The sequence below is a fragment of the Polyodon spathula genome, chromosome 14 (assembly GCF_017654505.1).
Source record: "Polyodon spathula isolate WHYD16114869_AA chromosome 14, ASM1765450v1, whole genome shotgun sequence".
Lineage (NCBI taxonomy): Eukaryota > Metazoa > Chordata > Actinopteri > Acipenseriformes > Polyodontidae > Polyodon > Polyodon spathula.
The window spans coordinates 1,216,010-1,238,176 of NC_054547.1; the positions used below are offsets into that span (position 1 = coordinate 1,216,010).

General features: G+C 43.1%; 1 protein-coding gene across 1 annotated transcript; it reads left to right on the forward strand.

Moving 5' to 3' along the window:
* Window positions 1-6,888: 6,888 nt before the first annotated feature.
* Window positions 6,889-22,154, forward strand: LOC121326965 (excitatory amino acid transporter 5-like). The gene is made up of 11 exons (XM_041270641.1): window positions 6,889-7,126; window positions 13,274-13,353; window positions 14,468-14,683; window positions 15,838-15,880; window positions 15,983-16,208; window positions 16,490-16,589; window positions 17,041-17,274; window positions 18,738-18,932; window positions 19,242-19,376; window positions 19,837-19,939; window positions 20,199-22,154. The coding sequence occupies exons 1-11, from the start codon at window positions 6,986-6,988 to the stop codon at window positions 20,445-20,447; spliced, it is 1,722 nt and encodes a 573-aa protein (XP_041126575.1). The 5' UTR covers window positions 6,889-6,985; the 3' UTR covers window positions 20,448-22,154.
* Window positions 22,155-22,167: the final 13 nt, after the last annotated feature.

Consider the following 22,167-nt stretch of genomic DNA (forward strand, 5'->3'; position numbering starts at 1 on the left):
GAAAGATTCATAGTCTCTGTTCTTCATTACAGCTTTATAAGACTTTAGACTAAAGGGAATCCTGTTTTATTTTATTATTACCATTTTCTACAGCTGTGTGCTGGAGAATGCAATTCATTGTAAAAATTCATTTCATCCACTTGAGGGAGTCGTGATGCTGTCATCCACTGAGAGTGTTTGGAAGTTGGGAGGCTGCACCTGTGCTATAGAACACAATGTTCAAGCACCTGTGTAAGAAGTGAAAAAGCACAGCCCCAATTTCATAATCAGGTGATAACAAGCTTGGCGTCAGTGCTGTGCGCTATAAGCAGAATTGGGCTCATGTGAATTGTTATTGTTATAACATATAAAATAATTTATAGCATTAATTAATTTCCCTGCAATTAACAGATGCCTGAATGAGCTGAATAATTTCCTATTCCGATTCTTGGCCCAAACATGTGTTACATATACAAATTCACAGGGAAACTGTCAGTCTGCAGTTCAAAAGTCTTTTTCTGAAGTCAAGAACCCTAATTGCCTGATGCTGATAAAACATCCCTGTAATTGCCACAAGCAGATATTTAGTTATTTGATACAGCAGGGAACAAGATGTCTCCAAACACTGGTTCTAAAAACACACGGCACAGTTTATTTATCTCACTGGAGTAGAAAGAAGAGTCTATTAGGCAAAAGAGACCATGCAGCTGGAAGATGCAAATGCATTATTAGTTGCATTGACTTTACTCTTAAGAAAGCTGCAGAGAATGTCAGCTTATTTAAGTCACTTGAAAGATACTGCTGCTCACCAGTGGGTTACTGCGTTAGATTTTCTGTTGACATTTCAACATGATTAAAGGCTAATTGCAGCAGCAGACTTTTATCCAGAGGAGAGAGCTGCAATCTCCTGTTTGTCATGATGACAGTAACACACACACAGACATGCTTTTCCAGGATATTCCCTGGTTTCTGTTTTGTGTCCCAGGATTTCAGTATGCCTTCTAGGAACACAAAAAAAGCCAATAACACTATTCTAGTAACACTAAGGATCTGTTACAAACAAGCAACAAGTAAAGGGTGTTACATGTATTGATTAAGGTACAGTTTGAACAAGGCAGTGTGTGGAACCACACTGACAAACTTCCGCTCCAGATCAGTATCCATTCAAAGCCAGAATGGGATTTCAATTCCTAGACATGCCAAAAGAGTGCAAACTGCATTTGATAACCACTGCTATGGTTAGAGCACCATCTAGACATCTTCCATGGGCACTGCAGAGGCAGGCTGTTTGCATGGTAACAGTCTCTTCAGCTTCAGATGCTAAGGCAGAGGCCTCCAGAGATTCTCTTGTGCTCGGTTTCTGTATCAAAGTTCTGAAAGTGAAGCTTCATCCTGGGGTTGACAGTGACCATGCTGTCTCAAGTCTAATAATTCCTACCTCCAGTAATACAGGTGGTTTCTTAGCACAACCATTTCTGATACACACACATAAACTAGATTTGTAGGACATTTAAAATCAACACACCTGCAAGTATTCAAGAGCTCATGTTTTTTTTTTTTTTTTGGGGGGGGGGTAATGAAGCGTCTGTATTAGGCTGGGAAAAACATGATAGTGCTGTGTGGATTGTGGATTGTGCAAGAGCTGACATCACTGAGCTGTAGAGCATTTCAGCAGAGTCCATCGCATTATACTGTGAATGGAGTTGTCCTCTGGCTGGGGCAGTAATTATAATATTGCTTTTGGAAGCTGTCATTTATTTTCTACACTGTGTTTGTTTCACACAGGTTTAATCAGGCTCTGGTGGAGGAAAATTTTGTGCATGACCTTGGATGTAAAACTGCGGCTGGTGCTTTTATGGTTTTATTAGAAAGAATGCTGCCTCATTTAACTTGTCACTTCACTGCATTCTAAAACTCATCTACTGGGTGCAGTACATTGCACATTCCTGCTCTCCTTTTTTCCACACTAGACAACACACAGATGTTTCACTGCTGTTGAAAATCATGCGTTACACCAGCAGGGTGTGTATAGACCTTATCCTTGACCTCGTTATTGATGTTATTTCTTGCCGCCTTCTCCCTCTAGGACCCCCTGGATAAATTAAATGTATAGCTCTAGAACTCTATCCTGATTAAATAAATACATTTGTAAATTTGGATTGTGTTGAAAAGCAATGACACAACTACAAGAAAGATCCCAGAATGACTTCCAAGTGAGTGTGGCTGGGAAAGATGCTGGCCTGGGGGTGCCATATTGGAGCGGTTAATCCTCTCCAAGTGTGAAGGGTTATGTGTGAAGGGTGTCCAACTGGCACTGCTCCCTTACTGTGAGTGAGGTGGAATACAGTATAGCTGCCCGGTTGCATGCCACTCTCCAGTGCTTGGTTCCCCCAATGTCGAAAGATCCCTGGCTGCCGCATTGCTTGCCATGTTGTGGGGCCTACCCCTGCTAGAGGAAGATCAGCCAGCTGGTTCTGTCAGCAGTGGCGTCTGAGAGGTGATGGGGAACGTGAGGGAGAGTCTGGCCACCTTCTTACCTGCCATGCTCAGCTGTAATACACCCGCTCCTTCTTGAGTCAATTGATCAAGAAACTGGAAATTAATTTATAAAAATGAATAAACAATCAGCAGCTGGTTGACTATGTTGGGATGTGTATTATTTCTGTAAACTTGACATTCATTCATTTACTGTAAAGTAATTGGTTTGATTCTTTTGTTACACATTTCCTGTAGGCTCTGCACTCTTTAGAAAAGCACAGTGTTTGCACAACTCTCTTGGCATATGAGATGCAGATGAACTTCACTAAATAAGCAGCGTAAAAATAACCAATGAGTGAAAGATAAGACACTTTGGATATAGGGCCAACCCAGCAAGACCAGGATTCAAACCAGCAAGTTCCTGATTGCATGACTATATTTCCTTTACTGGACGAGCCACAGAGGACCCCTGTTTCATTGAACTATTCTGGTTTACAGTGTGAAATCAAGAGCAATAATATGCATGAAACCGCCATCCGCTAACACACGCTGCCACACAATCTTTCACACACCCTTCCACACAGACACACATTCGCACATGTTTCCACACACGCTTCCACACACACTTCCACACACAGACACACACACAAATTCACACACGCTTCCAAACACACACACACACACACATTCACACATGCTTACACACGCTTCCAAACACACACACACACACACACATTTACACACGCTTCCATGCACACATTCACACATGCTTACACACGCTTACACACACACACACATTCACAAACCTCTCTGCTTTTCCAGCTTTTGACAGGATTTAGGCTTCATCAGAGCGGATTATCTGGGATTAGTGAAGCGTCTGTATGCAATGGTGTTTCATTCATTAATATCATTTCTGAAATTGTATCCAGAAATCCATTTTTGTGACCATAAAGATGATTAAAAAAACAAAAACAAAAACAAAAAAAACATCCAAGCAACTAAATGACCATCAGGCACTCTGTTTCCCTGCTGATTTACATAAGCGCCTCTCTTAGTGAGTCCATGCTGAATGTCCACTTTGTCCCATACAAGTTCTATGGGATTGAGGTCTGGTCATTAGATTGACTTCACTTTCCTTCTTAGCCAGATAATTGTTGCACAACTTTGAGGTGTGTTTTGGGTCATTATCTTGCTGAAGAATGAAGGACTGCCCAACTAGCCATAATCCTGATGGAATGGCATGCCTCTGAAGTATGCTGTGATAGCCATGCTGGTTGAGCTTGCCATGGACTTGGTAAAGATCACCAACTCTGTCACCAGCAAAGCAACCCCAGACCATGACACTGCCTCCTCCATGCTTGACAGTGGGAACCACACATGCAGAGTTCATGCGCTCACCTTCTCTGCATCTTACAAATACTCGACGGTTGGATCTAAATATTTCAAATTTGGGCTCATCGGTCCCTAAGACCGACTTCCACTCCTCAAACGACCAGTTTCTGTGTTTTTTGGCCCAGGCAAGTCTCTTCCTCTTATTCTGCACTCTTAACAATGGTTTCTTTGCAGCAATTCTTCCAGTTAGGCCAGCTTCATGCAATCTCCTCTGAACAGTTGATGTTGAAACATCTGTACTTCTAGTAGCATTTAGCTGAGCTTGTATTTCAGGAGCAGTTAATCGCCGGTTTCGCAGACTTGTGACTCGAATGAACTTGTTCTCTGATTCTGAGGTCACCCTTGGCCTGCCTGACCTTGTTCGGTCCTCATGAGTGCCAGTTTCTTCAAATCGTTTGATGGTCTTGGCCACAGCAGTTACAGACACTTGCAAAGTTCTTGAGATTTGTCTTAAAGATTGACCTTCATTTCTTAAAGTCTTTTTTCTTTGCTTAACCTATATTTATAGTAATCATGGACAATAATTGTTAACAATAATTGGTGACAAAAGGTTAATTAGGTAACATGCTAGTTAACTCAGAGAACATCTAACAAAGACACTTTTATACTTAGGCCAGTGTTCTAACACCGTGTTATACACATTTCAGACTTTTAACTGACTTGGGCTTCAGACTGAAATCCCTTTGCTTTGGGTGATGATTGAAATTGACAAGATTTACATTTTCATTTAAAAATTAAATTTTTGAATGCAATTCACTTATGATTATCAGCTTATATAAGCACACATCTCATATAATGAAATATTAAGTGTTTATAGACAAGTTTATGCAGTTAAAAGCATAGACAATCATGAAAAACCTGATTTCAAGCAGGTGTACTCAAACTTTTGACTGGTACTGTATCTATTAATTTCTTTTTTGAGTGTCAGGTCATGACTGTAAGAATGAAAAGGATAAGCCTTGTCTTCTGAATAAATTCCACAGCATCAAGATTAGAGTAACAAATGCCTAGTTTCTGATTGCATGAGTTCGTTCACGACCGGGATATTAAATGCAGAGATTATTATTATTACTATTGCAGGAGCTTGAGAATCCTTCCACTTTCCCTGCTTTTGATAGTGATGACAAGCGCACTGTAGAAACATGGGAAAAGCAAGTAGGGCAAAAAAATGTAAACACAACAGACCTTATTGCTAGGGTTAGGGGGAGGAAAGTGAACAAACATTTCAATGCACTGTCTTCATTGTTTTCATAATGTTCTACCTTACTTTAGAAGAGTGCAGGCTGAAACATTTGGATGCATTTTAGTTCTTAGAGAAAGTAAACTCCCAAGGTAAATTACATCATCCTGAGAGTTTAAACACAGGCAATGGGCCAGCACACAGCATGCAACACAGAAAACTCTGGACTGGGGTGCCAGATTCCAGGACAACAGGATCTCACAGCAGGCTGACCCCTCTGCACATCCAGATTAAGGATGGTTGTGCGTAATGTGGCCCCTGAGCATTAGCAACTAGGGCCCCTAGCCTGCTGTCACACTCCTCTGGTGCAAAGCCTCTGAAGCAGCTGGAACTGGAAGTTTACCAGCGAGAGAGAGGGAGAGAGAAAAACTCTGGCTAAGCTAATTCCACTAAGAGTTTTCAGAGAGCTTGACCCATCTCACGTTGACGTGCTGACTCTGGGATGAATTGCACATTTCATAGAGATAAAACAATCTTAATTTAATGATCTTCACTGAGCAAATATAAACTGCAGGGGATGCTGATACTCATGCTTATTGTCGTTCAGAAGTATTTATCAGCAGGCATTAATTGATTAATGTGATCAGCAGGTATTAAATCATGAATGTGTTGATTTCAAAGCAAAAAAAAGATGTCCTTCCCTCACCTTGACAATGAGTGTTTTAAGAGCCGATTGAATCTTCCTCTCATCTGGGGTGCCAAAATTTTTACTGCCGTTCTGAGACACATTTGCTTTGCCAGATGTTAAAAAAGGCAATCCTGCCCTCATGCCATCCCTTATCACTTTTCAGTTTAGTAACGCACACCGAATGAAGCCTATCTCAAGATCAATGGCTTGGCTAGTCAAAGCTGTAGTTCAAATTAAACATCGTTACTGTATTGGATGGGGAAATGGTGGTGCCTTCTTCTGTAATGAGAGGGTACAGGGACCTCAATCAAGAGAGACTGGGAATTGGAAAGGTGAAGAGGGTATTGTGGGTCATTCAGTGAATCATGGAAACTGAGGGGGGGTTAAGGATTAACAAGGAAGACTGACTGAATGAAGGTCCAGTACTAATAAGAAAGAGAGGGGGATTGAGTGTGGAAGGTGGGAATGAACGAGGGAGAATTAATCAGTACAAAGCGACATTCGATACAAAGCATTAAGACAACACTGCAGACTACCATACCACCATGCAATGCATACTACCATTTGCGATGTTACTATGAACCACCCTCCATGAAGAACTGAGACAATATCGAGCACAAATGAAACCCGAGCTCCTTTCCTTTCATTCTACTGAACTAAGGACCATGATCCAGTTCCAAAGTGTCTGGAGAAGTGAAAGGTTTGCATCCTAGAGTATGTCACTAACAGCTGTATGGAGAGCTGGTAATAGGAGAGGGGTCAGTGGAGAACCACACTCAGGCTTGTTCTTGTTGTGTACCTGGGAATCTTTGTTGTGATCCTCCCGAGCCATGGGCATCTTATTTTAGACTCTCAGTCTATTTTTCTCCTTTGCGTTGTGCCAGCTCCCGTGCTTCATTTCTAAAAGCTGCAATCCCTCGTCCAATTGTTCAGAGCCCTTTAATCCTCCTTCAGACCCCTTACTGTAGTGCCTGCTAATAGGATTGGTGGTATTAACCCCGGGGATATCAATGCCAGCTATCACAGACCTCCCATTGGTGGAAGAGCCGAGGAGGTTGGCTGGGGTAGGAGGGGCAGTGGAGGGTGCCTGGAAAGGATGATAATCTCCCAGTCCTGCTCAGTTAGAGGGCTGCTCAGTTGAAAAAGCTGAAAGTGCTTTGGAAGAGGGGAGCTCAGGCTGTCTCACTTTTGTTTGCCTCGCTGTTTGTGCCTCTTGCTGGCTCACGTACTTATATGGGGTTTTGATCTGTCCAGGCTGGGATATCGCAATGGCTGTAGCGTTAGATGCCGTGTGGATTCGGATCAAGGACGTATGTAAAAGGAATGGGCTGCTGATCCTCTCTGTGCTCTCCGTCATCATTGGATGCCTCCTGGGGTTCTTCCTCCGGACAAGGCGGCTCTCCGAACAGGTCAGTCTGCATGCTGCTCCCGATCAGATCCTAAAAGAGGGATCCTTCTATTAGGAGATACTGACAGGTCTACCGTGGATGGAGCTTTCAAGGGTTTGAACCCTGTTTTGACAAATGTCTTCAATAATTTGTATGTGTGTGTATATATATATATATATATATATATATATATATATATATATATATATATATATATATATATAATAGAGCCAAAAAGTGGTTTTAGTATTTTTAGTATCCATAGTTTGAAGTGTAAAAAAAAAAAGAAATCCTGTAAAACTAAAGCCAATATTTATAAAATGTATATAATATAGAAATACAGGCTCCTTCTTCTTAGTTAACACTGATATTTAAGTGCACCATGGACTTTGTTGTTTGTTGTTTAAAGGATATAAGAGTTTTCTATTTTCCTAGAATGTGACAAAAAACAAGACTTGCAGCTAAAGCATGTAAAAAAAAACAAAATGAACACAGCCAACAGCACAATGCCATTCTCTGTTCGAAGGATTATCACGCCATTGCCTAGCAATGTTCTTAGTGATTGCACATTCACTAATGATACCCTACAGCTCACTGTCCCTCCATCGAGGGATACAGTCCCAGCACTTGCTGCACCGCAGTCTGTGTTTCTCTGAGGGGATTTGCTCTCTATATAAGCACCAATATTTTTGAGACACAATGAAACCAGAAATAGGTTAATACACATGCAGTTAGTACATGCTTCTTTAGATTGCCCTCGAAATGTTCCATCAGCAAAGATGAAACAAATGCCGTTGCGTGCCCTGTGGGCAACTTTTAATGCATTTCACTCCCTCTTTTAAGGCATCTTTGGCCTCATCAGCTGGTCCCTGTGCATTAATGCACTAACATCCATTGCTGCAGCCTGGCGACATGCTGTACACATGATCTGCAGAGTTAGGGTCTGGCACAGGTTGTGAATATATTTAAGATAGTCACGCTGGACAGGGTAGATTCAATCTTGTGAAGCTATGGTTTAAATTAGTTTCACCTGCAGTCTCCAGTACCCCTTTCCCTTATGAAATAGTGAGATTACATCATCAAACACAAGGAAAAAGGAACAAAAAAACTCACCAGCATGCCAGTCAGCAATGAGTCAGCCCCACGGCTCAAAGCAACCTCAGATATAAATCGTTCTAATGGTAACTTTTGTTGAAACTCATTCCAGCCATTGGCTGCTGCAAAGTGAAATGAGGGTTGCACATACATGCGTGATCCAGGGTAGGAGCTGATGTGCTTACTACACGTGTGAGTGTAAGATTCCAGTGCTGGGATCCAGCAGCTTTCTGTAAACGTTTTGTCATGAACATGTTCAGCATTAACATTACGAGTACTCCTGCTTCTGAAAACAGATCCCTGAAACAGAATTGAAAACATTTCAAAACTACCACTACCTAATCTATCAATGCACACCAGCTCACACTCCCAGGGAAGCTATGAGATGCTGGAAAGCCTCTTTGAACGCAGACCCGGCATCACAAAGGATTGGATGGGAGCTGTGGGGTTATTCTGAACAGGTGGAGGGGTTGGCTGCTTGATGTTTGATCGTGAGTGCGTTCCTCCACCTGATTCCCATTCTATTAGCAGGATGGGACATTTATGGGTAACCTGATTCATTTATGAGTCCACAGATGGCTGGATTAACAGGCTTTCACGTCACGACTGAGTCTGCCAGATGGGGCCAGAGAGGCACGTATTACCAAGCAGTGCATGCTGCTGTGTTTCTGTATCCCTCCAGAGAGAGGCACGTATTACCAAGCAGTGCATGCTGCTGTGTTTCTGTACCCCTCCACAGAGAGAGACACATATTACCAAGCAGTGCATGCTGCTGTGTTTCTGTATCCCTCCACAGAGAGAGACACGTATTACCAAGCAGTGCATGCTGCTGTGTTTCTGTATCCCTCCACAGAGAGAGACACGTATTACCAAGCAGTGCATGCTGCTGTGTTTCTGTATCCCTCCACAGAGAGAGACACGTATTACCAAGCAGTGCATGCTGCTGTGTTTCTGTATCCCTCCACAGAGAGAGAGGCACGTATTACCAAGCAGTGCATGCTGCTGTGTTTCTGTACCCCTCCACAGAGAGAGGCACGTATTACCAAGCAGTGCATGCTGCTGTGTTTCTGTATCCCTCCAGAGAGAGGCACGTATTACCAAGCAGTGCATGCTGCTGTGTTTCTGTATCCCTCCAGAGAGAGACACGTATTACCAAGCAGTGCATGCTGCTGTGTTTCTGTATCCCTCCACAGAGAGAGACACGTATTACCAAGCAGTGCATGCTGCTGTGTTTCTGTACCCCTCCACAGAGAGAGGCACGTATTACCAAGCAGTGCATGCTGCTGTGTTTCTGTACCCCTCCACAGAGAGAGACACGTATTACCAAGCAGTGCATGCTGCTGTGTTTCTGTATCCCTCCACAGAGAGAGACACGTATTACCAAGCAGTGCATGCTGCTGTGTTTCTGTACCCCTCCACAGAGAGAGACACGTATTACCAAGCAGTGCATGCTGCTGTGTTTCTGTATCCCTCCAGAGAGAGACACGTATTACCAAGCAGTGCATGCTGCTGTGTTTCTGTACCCCTCCACAGAGAGAGACACGTATTACCAAGCAGTGCATGCTGCTGTGTTTCTGTATCCCTCCACAGAGAGAGACACGTATTACCAAGCAGTGCATGCTGCTGTGTTTCTGTATCCCTCCACAGAGAGAGACACGTATTACCAAGCAGTGCATGCTGCTGTGTTTCTGTATCCCTCCACAGCTGGTAGTAATCAGTTCCTCTGCAGCAGACCTATTCTAAAGGTAGGCATGTGCGGCTTGGAAAAATCATATATGAGTCATATGTTTAGTGTTTTAGTTAGCTCCTAGCACCCCTTTCTTAATATACTTCTGAGACAAGGGACTGTGTTGCATTTATCTACCCCTGAGACAAGGGGCTGTGTTGCATTTATCTACCCTAACTGGATTTGCACAGAATCATGTGATTGACCTCCCATAGAAACACAACAAATTTAACAGGGAACAGGTCTAACATAATCATCATCATTATGAACACTAGCTCTCTGGTGTAAGGTGGAGAGATGCACACTGATCTCCTGTCACTGATATCAGTGATGCTATTTGACCCTAATTGACTCGTTAATCTAATGAGAATTCTGTGACCCTCTTGCACGCCACTATCATTCTAGCGCAGATTGCAGCGTTTTTGTCGTTGTTGCCATTTTGGTTTGTTTTATGATTTTGTTGATGAACAGAATATTAAACGATGTGTATGTATTTGGTAGTTTGTTCCATATTGTTTTTGTTAAGCTAAAGCAGAATATGAAATGGCCACAACATGGATTAATTGCAGTCTTGACCTGCAAACACATGCACACTCTGTTATCCACACAAGCACACACCACAGACAATGGTGATAGCCTGTCCTCCCTTTGAAGGACCTCAGTGAGGGCCTTTTGTGTTCCCTCTGGACCTGGAGTTTCATTCTGAGGATGTTGGCATGTGTGCTGAAAGCTCACTGCCAGCTGTTACTGACACTCAGGCCTCTCTGTCTCTCTCTCTCTTTCTCTCTCGCCTTCTCTCATTCCAGCAACAGGAGAAACACAAAGATAATTAATTCTGTCTGTAGAAATGGAAATATCTGGCTAAGTGACACTTTTAAAAAGAATGGAAAGGATTTTTCTGGCTTTTCCCTTAAGACCCGAGCCAGGGTCAACAGTGTTCAAACAGCTCCAGGAAACACCTCCCCACAACATGGTAGCTTTCAACAGTCAAGGAGGGGTGTGCTAGGGATAACCGAGGAAGACTGACTGAATGAAGGTCCAGTACTAATAAGAAAGAGAGGAGGATTGAGAGTGGAAGGTGGGAATGAATGAGGGAGAATTAATCAGTACAAAGCAACATTCGATACAAAGCATTAAGACAACACTGCAGACTACCATTTGCGATGTTACTATGGCTTGTTCTTGTTGTGTACCTGGGAATCTTTGTTGTGATCCTCCCGAGCCACTGGCATCTTATTTTAGACTCTCAGTCTATTTTTCTCCTTTGCATTGTGCCAGCTCCTGTGCCATTTATACAGCACTTTCATATAAGAGAAAGCCCTCCATGTTCAACACATTTCATACTAGATGTGTGATCACTTGTATGTGTTACTGTAGCACAGCAGTCAGAGCTTGGTTTAATATATGGGAATGGGAATGTTTATGGTAATTTCTTCTCAAACTGGCTGCCATCAATTCCCATTTTCCAGGGTTGCTTTAGTCTTCCAACAGCAAGTGAGCAGCACCAGTGCAGGAGGTACTGGCAGAGAGCTGATAATAACAGCTAAAGAGCTTTTCTACCCTGCATTATGCAGGGGAAAGCTTAGTTTCCTGGTTTAAGAGCAGGATCAGTAATGCCCAGGCGTGTAATAGAGAGAGGGGGAGAGAGAGAGAGAGAGAGAGAGAGAGAGAGAGAGAGAGAGAGAGAGAGAATTAATTCTAAAGAAAAGCATCCCTGGGTGGCGAATAGCATAAGGAGAATGCCATGTCTGATCTGAATGGTTTGTAAACATGAAGTAAATGGATATGTGGAAAATACCTGAACCACTGAAGGTGAAACACAGAGTATAGCTGTGCACCCACCGTAAACACGGAGTATAGCTGTGCACCCACCGTAAACACGGAGTATAGCTGTGCACCCACCGTAAACACGGAGTATAGCTGTGCACCCACCGTAAACACGGAGTATATCTGTGCACCCACCGTAAACACGGAGTATAGCTGTGCACCCACCGTAAACACGGAGTATAGCTGTGCACCCACCGTAAACACGGAGTATAGCTGTGCACCCACCGTAAACACGGAGTATAGCTGTGCACCCACTGTAAACACAGAGTATAGCTGTGAACCCACCGTAAACACAGAGTATAGCTGTGCACCCACCGTAAACACAGAGTATAGCTGTGAACCCACCGTAAACACAGAGTATAGCTGTGCACCCACCGTAAACACGGAGTATAGCTGTGCACCCACCGTAAACACAGAGTATAGCTGTGAACCCACCGTAAACACAGAGTATAGCTGTGCACCCACCGTAAACACAGAGTATAGCTGTGAACCCACCGTAAACACAGAGTATAGCTGTGCACCCACCGTAAACACAGAGTATAGCTGTGCACCCACCGTAAACACAGAGTATAGCTGTGCACCCACCGTAAACACAGAGTATAGCTGTGCACCCACCGTAAACACAGAGTATAGCTGTGCACCCACCGTAAACACAGAGTATAGCTGTGCACCCACCGTAAACACAGAGTATAGCTGTGCACCCACTGTAAACACAGAGTATGAGGGCAAACAACCAGGCACTGAAATGGAAGTTTATGGGAATGAATCATATAACACAGATTTGTACCAAATGTTACGATAATTACTCAAAGTACACTGTCTCTAAGCCCAAGATACTTAACAAGTCACATGCCCTCAATTGCTCGGAGATATGGGGGCTTATGACAACTGTGTGTAAAATTACTCAAATTGAAAGGGCTATTTTTTCTTGTACCCAGGATCAAATCTGACCAAGAAAATCACAGACAACAGTTGTGCACCGAGTATGAAGCCAATATCTCAAAAAGTCTTTATTCTGTTTATGCTCCCTGGCTTTGGAACTCCATCCCGAGTCCTGTCAGGAATGCTGGCACAGTCAAGTCTTTTAAATCACATTTAAAAACAGGTTTCTTTGCGTTGGCTTATTCTGAGCTGGATTGATTGGCCAATGGCTTGATTTTTATTGTAAAGCTCCAGGGATGCTCCGCATGAAGAGTGCTATATAAAAACAAACTGTATTGTATTGCATTGTATTGTATTGTATTGTATACAAAAGCGAAGCACGGTTATGTTGAAGTAGAGAAACGGTACAACATGGGTTTTGAAGTCGCTGGAAATGACTTTATTATTTGGCTTCTGATTCACAGAGTAAAGAGGACAGGGGTCATCAGGCACACCACTCTCTGTTTTTTTAGAAAATAACAGCTTTCTGGGGTTGAGCTTTTAAGCAACACATGAATTTGATGTTGGAGGCCTGGATTAAGTCTGTCAGAACGGTCAGGTTTAACAGCGCAGACTAACTCGATGTTTTCCTTCCACAGGAGGTGAAATATTTCCAGTTCCCGGGAGAGCTCTTGATGCGGATGTTGAAAATGCTCATTCTCCCTCTGGTTGTTTCCAGGTCTGTTACTGGTTTATCAATCCCGCTCCCTGTTACCCCTCACAGTGTGTTTCACTCCCAGCCCAGTGCCTCCTCTACTGTAAACACCAGCCCCGAATGACCAGTCTAATAACTCTTAAGAGAGGACTGTGTCGCTACTCAGGGAAGATTAGTAGAGCTCCCCTTTTAGGCACTGAAGGTACTGTTATTGATGGTAACACTTTATACTAAGCATCTCTAAATTACAATTCCAATGTCATTGTAATAAAACAGTTATTACATCTATTGCTGTGTAACTACATGTGTACTTACACATAATTACGATGTTATTATGCATAGTTACACTGTACTTAACGTGTAAATCTTTTTGCACAATATAACCCTAACCATAGCCCTAAGTATTTTTGTGTACTTACATATATCTACATATTAAACATAGACATCGAAACATAGATTTAAATATTAAGTACATATTAATAACATTGTAATTATGTGTAAATACACATGCATTTAGTAAGTAACTACTATGTAAATGCACAGGAATTAGAGACACTTCATGTAAAGTGTTACTGAACTTTCTTTAGAAAAGCTGTACTCACCCAGTCACTGTAAAGTGAACTGCATCATATCTATTTACAAGCAGTTGGCTTTTGGTGCGTATTGCAGACATACTGCATGTATCAGGGTGTGTTGAAGTGCTGGGTGCTTGAGATTTTGTTTTGCGGCCCTGGAAGGCCTATTGAAACCCCAGGATGCTGACGTAACCCAAAGCCAGGGTGGATCCAGGGGACCCCTGGACACTAACCTGACTCAAAGCCAGGGTGGATCCAAGGGACCCCAGGACACTAACCTGACCCAAAGCCAGGATGGAACAAGTTCAAGTCCAGTGAATAACCTGAAATGGTACAAATGTTTTTTGGAGGGGATTGTCAGGCAAGTAAAAGAGGGTGTTCAAATACAGAAGCACAGATTAAATGGTAGACACAGCATATACCAGTCAGAAAGCTGCACACACATTTAAAATAAGCAGCAGCTGCATTTGAGAATGGCAGCTTGGATTTTTTCAGAGTTTTGAATTGGTTCAGGTACAGCATGTGGTTGCAGGGAGTGACTCCAGTTCTCTCCTTCTTCACAGTTTGATGTCGGGACTGGCGGCGTTGGACGCCAAGGCCTCCAGTCGACTGGGCATCATCACCATCTCCTACTACCTGTGGACCACGTTCGTGGCGGTGGTGGAGGGCATCATCCTGGTGTCCATTATCCACCCTGGGGGGGCCGCCCAGAAGGAGAGCACGGAGGACAGCGGCAGACCCATCATGAGCTCGGCCGATGCGCTTCTCGATCTCATCCGGTAAGAGTTGAGTTCACCTCCTCTACAACCTTGTCCCTGTCTCTTGAAGTATGACACTGTCTTCACTAAAGCACTTGGGCGGGCAAAGCACTGGTCCAACCTCCAGCCGAAGTCTAAACATTTAGACCTGCAGAGGGGCTCGTGACAGTGGAAATGCAGTTTGTTCAGCATGAGCAAGCATCCTGATTCCTGCTCCCAAGCCTGTCTTTACATCCTTGCCAGACACTCACTAGGGTCTTCATTAAGGGTCTCTCCCCAGAATTATAATAGCACGCCAGCTGTTTCTAATGTTTTGTTACCAAAAGAAAAGAAACAAAATACTCCCCCGAGTTGAGGCAACCGTTCAGACAGATCCCATTAGTGGAGGTTTAGCAGCACAATAATCCATATAGCCCTGATATATATACAGGCCTGGGGGTCCAGTGGTTAGAGAAAGGGACTTGTTACCAGGAGGTTGCAGGCTCAATCCCATCTCAGCCACTGACTCACTGTCTATGACCCTGGGCAAGCCACTTAACCTCCTTGTGCTCCGTACTTCAGATAAGACGTACAAACCAAGGTCCTTTTGTAAGTCACTCTGCAGCAGCAGTTGGATGTATAGTTCACCCCCCCTAGTCTCTGTAAGTTGCTTTGGATAAAAACAAAAGCTAAATGACTATTTAATAACAATAATATATATTTTTTGTGCCTCTCAGATGTTTGAGGAAAAAATGAATAGAACTGTATATACGTGGTTTATTTGGCAAAAGTCAGTTCATTTCAAACAAACAGATTAAAGGCCCTCAGAGTTTCCACATCTCTTGTATGTTGGCAGAAATCAGTAATACAGAATCCAAAAACCCAACATATGATAAAATATGGAATACAACGTGTTCACAATGATTCACTCAAGTGCTGCTTGAGGATATAATCATTTGTTTGATTCTGGCCTTGATTTAATCACAACAGGATGGACCAAGTGTTTTTACATGGTTATACTACACATTTACCTATACAAAGTCTTTGCAAAACTATGCTTTGCCATACTTTGACTGTGCTTTCTTACACTGCTATGCTTTTACTGTTGGAAACCTTTCTAAGGGACAGTCTATAGTATAATAAAAGCTTGCGAGACTTGTTTTTCAGTTAATGACTATATCTGTTCTTCTTCTTAGCAACATGTTTCCAGCAAACCTGGTTGAAGCCACCTTTCAGCAGGTAAAGAACTAACAAGTTAAACAATCTTTTTTTTCTATGAAGGAGGCAAAGGCAATTGAGTAATGCAGTATCATCCATTACTGCTTGTGTTCTCTGTCTCAGTACCGCACAAAGATCATCCCAATCATGAAGTCCCCGAAAGCAGCGTCTCTCACTGAGACCACGCCTCGCCGCCTCGTCATCTACGGGATCCAGGGAGATAACGGGATGGACATCCAGAACTTCTCCCTGGACCTCACCCCCCCTCCCGAGATCATCTTCCGCTCCCTCTCCGGCAGCAGCGACGGCATGAACGTGCTGGGGATCGTCATCTTCTCCGCTACCATGGGTACTAATGATGTGACACGCAGGCCTGCTTAATGAAAGTAGAACAAAGGCTTTTATTGAAGATGCTGCTCGTGGCTTACATGCGCCGTGTCACCAGCTGGCTGGGATCCTTTTACCAAACTCCCATAGCATGTGCTAGTGTTATTTGTAATAAGTGGGCCAGACTTTCAGGAACAGGTCTGCACTACAATATAACATTCTCAGCTTGCTCCTCCAGCTATATATTCATTACATATTCAAGCACTGTCGTTAGAAACTGTTTTGTTGTTATTTGTTTTCAAGGTATAATGTTGGGAAGGATGGGATCCAATGGCAGCCCCCTGGTCAACTTCTGTCAAAGCCTGAACGAAGCCGTGCTGAAGATCGTCGCGGTAGCTACCTGGTAGGTTCAGCTTGTCAAATAATCAACAGATTCTACAGTACCCTCTGTTTGTGATTGAAAAGACAATCAAAGGTAAATGTTTTTGAACTTTTATATTCACTTGTGCCTCTTTCAGTTCAGTTCATATCAGACCTGGACCTGGTTCTTTATTAAAAATTCAACGTAAGAATGAGCTGGGACTATCAAACTCACTAGATTTGAACTTGAGACAGAGTGTTAACTCCTTCCAAACCCTTCTGACCAGTCTCTCCATGCATGCTCCTTTGGTATTCCATTCTAGTTGACGTCTGCTTGCTTTGGTTACCTTTACGTTAGGAACTAGCCCAGAAGTCTCAGGGCGTTCTCATGATCATATTAAAGCCACAAGGGCAGTATTACACAGTATTACACCCTCCTCCTCATCTCTCCCCATCTAAACTCACACATCCACCTCTCTCTGCAATATCTCCAGCTACTTCCCCTTTGGCATCGTGTTCCTGATCGCTGGTAAGATCCTGGAGATGGACGACCCCACGGCTATCGGCAAGAAGCTGGGCTTCTACGCCATCACTGTGGTGCTGGGGCTGGTCTTGCATGGCCTCTTCATCCTGCCCAGCATGTACTTCTTCATCACCAAGAAGAACCCCATCGTCTTCATCAGGGGCATTCTCCAGGCCTTGCTCATAGCGCTGGCCACATCATCCAGGTAGGAATGCTGGGATCTGCAAACAGTGGGAGGTGTGTTTAGCTGCATTGGGTGTACGATGGATACTAATTGTATTCTGCGAGAGTAGACTGTTGTCTCCAAGTATGAGAGACGTTATAACTAGAAATACTTTGGTCTCTCCTCTTTTTAAAGTAGATTTTTAAATATTAAAACAGAAAACCCGAGTCTGGCTCGGCGACCGGCTGCTGTTGCTACGGACCTTTTATGATGTTTGTTTGGTGAAACTGTACCTCCTTGTGTTACCCAGGGATCACAGGATTTGGAGTCACATTGAAGGTGAAGCAGAGAAATTCTACTGGTCCAGCTCTAATGAAGCTGAGAGTGTATTTCATTCTCGAGCACTCTTTGCTGTGCCAGGCCTCTGTCATACAAAGAGTTAAGAGAAAGTACTGTGCACTCTCAGCTTGATTAGAGGTAGAAACATATTACATCATTAAATCTGAATAGCAAACAGGCCAAATCCTGACGCTAACGTATTTAACGTGTTTCTGCAGGACCTGTTGTGATTCAAACGTTTCAAACTGCAGAGAAAAATTACTGCAGAGAAATTGTAAGTGCTAATACTTTCTATTCGGGATGAGGACTTATAATACAATAGAGAATTGAAGACATTGGAAACAACATTTGACTAAGCAAGACAGGCTTTAAACAATAAAATATGATGGCAGATATTATGCTCTTATGTTTTGCACTCAGACCCGAATCCAGGCCGTGTGTTTAGTTTGGCCAGACTACCCTGCGCTGCATGTCAATCCCACACCCGCCACGCATTTACTGTAACACTGATTCCTGCCTCTCAGAGGGCGCAGCAGTTTCTGAGAGGAATGGATTTTGCGCTGGAAGTTACAGAAATTGATTTTATTTCATGTTGGACACTTGGTAGTGATCAATTTATTTCTCATTTTCTTTTTTCTTTTTTTTTTGGCTGGGGTTGAACTTTTCACCATTACCACCCTGAAATCTCAGGCATCAAGGTCTTTCTTTCTTTCTTTCTTTCTTTCTTTCTTTCTTTCTTTCTTTCTTTCTATTCTTAACACTTGGGAGAAGTTCAGAGAGATCATGCAATGTCGGGTCTCTATAAAACATCTGGTTCTGATTGAAGGAAACTTGAAACACTGAAAAGCACTTGCGTAGGGGAGCCGGGTGACTTAGAAGACTGGAGGAGCTTCCTTCACATCTGGGTTTTTTGATTTGATTCCAGCCCAGAATGCTAGTGTGCTGTGCTGCAGAGGTCACGTTCGATGTAATAAATTTTAGTTAACCAGTCATTGTGCCACATGGTCTCGTCTTAAAATGGCAGTTTAATGGGAAACATTACAAATCTTTTTTTTTTTAATGTTTTTTTTTCATATTTTAAAACAGTATTCTTTTTGGTGGACTGTATCCTACGGTCCCTATAACTCTGTATCTCTATATATCTATGTGACCTCTCCTCTCTCCAGCTCCGCCACGCTGCCTATCACCTTCAAATGCCTGCTGGAGAACAACCACATCGACAGGCGCATCATCCGCTTTGTGCTGCCCGTCGGAGCCACCATCAACATGGACGGCACCGCGCTGTACGAGGCCGTGGCCGCCATCTTCATTGCACAGGTCAACAACTACGAGCTTGACTTCGGGCAGATCATCACCATCAGGCAGGGGCTCCTTCCAGGGCATTGTCCAGGCTGAGAGAGAGAGAGAGAGAGAGAGAGAGAGAGAGAGAGAGAGAGAGAGAGAGAGAGAGAGAGAGAGAGAGAGAGAGAGAGAGCATAAACTTGTTTACAGATTTTATAAGCTAAATATCTTGGTATCAAAGTATAGATAATCTTCGCTCTTCAAATACATGCAAACTGATTCTAATGTCTCACAAGGGCGGTCCGTTTGTTGTCTTAATTAAATGTATATAACTGCAATGGAAAATATAAAGAAGGATCAATGTGTATTGTTTTCGATTCCGTTTCTAGTATCACGGCAACGGCTGCAAGTATTGGAGCTGCTGGCATTCCTCAGGCCGGCCTGGTTACCATGGTGATCGTGCTAACATCGGTCGGATTACCGACTGACGACATCACTCTGATTATCGCCGTGGATTGGGCGTTGTAAGTAATACTAAAAATAAAATAAAAAAACAGAAATAACCAGATGTATATAATTCAGCAATACATCTCGAAGTAATACAATATTCAGAAGCCCTTCCAGAATACCCTGCCTCTGCCTTAATATGTAACTGTTGTAGTTATTGTTGTTGGGTAACACTTTACATTAAGTGTCTCTAATTACTGTGTATTTATATAATTTTTACATAGTAGTTACTTCGTAAATACCTGTGTACTTATACATAATTGCAATGTTATTACGCATGGTTACAATTTATTTAATGTGTAAATCTTGTTGCACGAAATAACCCTAACCATAATTCTATCTCTAACCCCACTAACCATAACCCTAATCCTAACCTTAACCCTTTTCTGATACAATTGTGTACTTACATGTATAGTGCAGTGTTACCTGTGTGTTGAATGGTTGATTGATAAGGGACATGTTCGCTCTGGTTCCCAGGGACAGGTTCAGGACCATGATCAATGTGATGGGGGATGCCCTGGCCACCGGGATCATGGCTCATGTCTTCAGGAGAGAATTCACCAAGAAGCCCTGTGATGAGGTAGGAATTTAACTCTTCAGGGCACTGAGCTCAAGGATGTGAATTGTGCTGGTGTCTGATTCACTGTCAGTCAAGTTTCTTTCAGTGCTCTGTTTGCTGTGTCTGTCAGGGCACGTTGTGTTCAGGTACCATAAATGCTGCTCAGAGGGGTGTGTTAATACCTTAACATGTGAAACATACTGTTTATTCACTGCCAAGAAAGAAAGTTGCTGCAGCTAATCTCTTCTCCTGCCTGCCTGCCTACCCTCTCTCTTCTCAGGTCCCTCTGATCTGCGAGACCAAGCCAATGATCAGCATCCAGCAGCTGATGGCATACCAGAAGAACGGCTGCTCCAACCCCCAGCCAGAAGGAAAGCCTCCACTCCCTGAGGGCAATGCCGCCGACGTGGCCCGGATCAGGCAGCTGGAGGAAGGGGTCCGGGCCAAGAAGAACACGGTCCAGCCAGAGAAGCACAGCGCCAAGGACCACTGCTCCATTGACATGAACGGCCTTGAGACGAACGTATAAACAAACGGGAGAGAGTGGGCGGGGTCTTTCTTCAAGCTGGTGCACACTGGGGTGTGAGCTCACTACTTTGTTTGGGAGTGTGTGTGTGTGTGTGTGTGTGTGTGTGTGTGTGTGTGTGTGTGTGTGTGTGCAAGCATCTGTATGATGAAACATGTGTTTGTGTGTGGCACACCAGCACATGGAGCTTAAACACAGCTACAGGGGCGAGCTGAAAGCAGCAGCATCACTAACGCATGTGATTTAGGTCACTACCATTGCCGCTAGCAACCAGACTTACCATAGCCCATCCCCTCATGCCAGACGACAGCTACGACGTCACAGGGTGTTCACAATTACCCACTGCTGCTGTTGTGGGACATGTCTGATGCAGAGTGTGTGCGTGAGCGCGTGCATGTTTAAAATCAACCTTCTGTGGACAAGCCATACTGGACTATACTGGACAAACTGCCTGTTCCTTTATTATTATTATTATTATTATTATTATTATTATTATTATTATTATTAGTAGTAGTATTATTAGTATTTGATTTTGGGGACTCAAAGCACAAGACAAGCATGCAAGCTCCTGTGCTAAAGACAGCATGAGGCTGCAGCAGTGCACCAAGCAACTGCATAACTGTTTGTGGCCTCCATATCTATTATTCATGTTCAGTGTACTCCATTCACAGTACCTTTCCTTCCACCCGCCTGCCTGTCAGTGTCTCCTGTGTCAATATATCCTGTCTACGGCCATGCCTGCCTCTGGCAGAAGCTGTATCCTTGCTGCTGGTGTTTGAACTCAAAGTGATTTCCAGGACCAGCTAAAAGTAATGGGTCAAAAGAGTACAGCAGAACCCCTACCAGACATACAGCATAGCAGCAGCAACAGCACAGCAAATGGGCACAGAAAAAAAGCACTTAAACAGAGAAACTACAAGATATATGGTATAGGTATAGAAATTGTACACATGCTGTTGGCACTGTGACATTACCCACAAGAGATGCTGCAAGAACAGCCTGGAAACTAGTATGAGCTACTATCTCATTTTATCTTCGCGAAAGCAGAGTTTAATATTAGCATGAAGTAAATAACAGCGACTCTCCTGGAGGAAATCAGGAGATATACATATATATATTAAAGCAGGTGCACTGGTATTGTTTTGAGAGTAATAAAGCTGGTGGAAGTGACAGTGAGAAGCGCAGTTCATTCTGCACAGTTTATTGCTGCTTTATTATGTCGTATTGCTCTAGATATACTGCTCTGGATATTACAGTCGAACTGCGATAGTGAAACATCCATCACATGCTTTTCTGTTTAATGAAGAAACTGCAGCAGGAAAAATGAATGCACACAAAGGAAGCGACTGCAAGTAAAAGCATGTTTGATATAAATACCAGAAAATAAAAACGTACAGCGATAAACACTGGAAACAAAAAGAAAAGGAGTTGTGCTATACGCAAAGGTTTGTTTATTTCATGTGTAATATACAGCTGAACAATCTTGGGAAAACAATTCTGTAAATTGCTCGTCAACTTGAAATATATAAAACAAACACCCTGAAGCATATAAAAATGTTTGTGATCTTGGGAAGAAACCACATTTATACAGAACTGACTCTAATTCTTATAGATACTCAGCTCCAGGCAGCGCCTTCGGTAACACTTTACATGAAGTGTCTCTAATTACTGTGTATTTACATACTAGTTACTTAGTAAATGCATGTGTGCTTACACATCATTA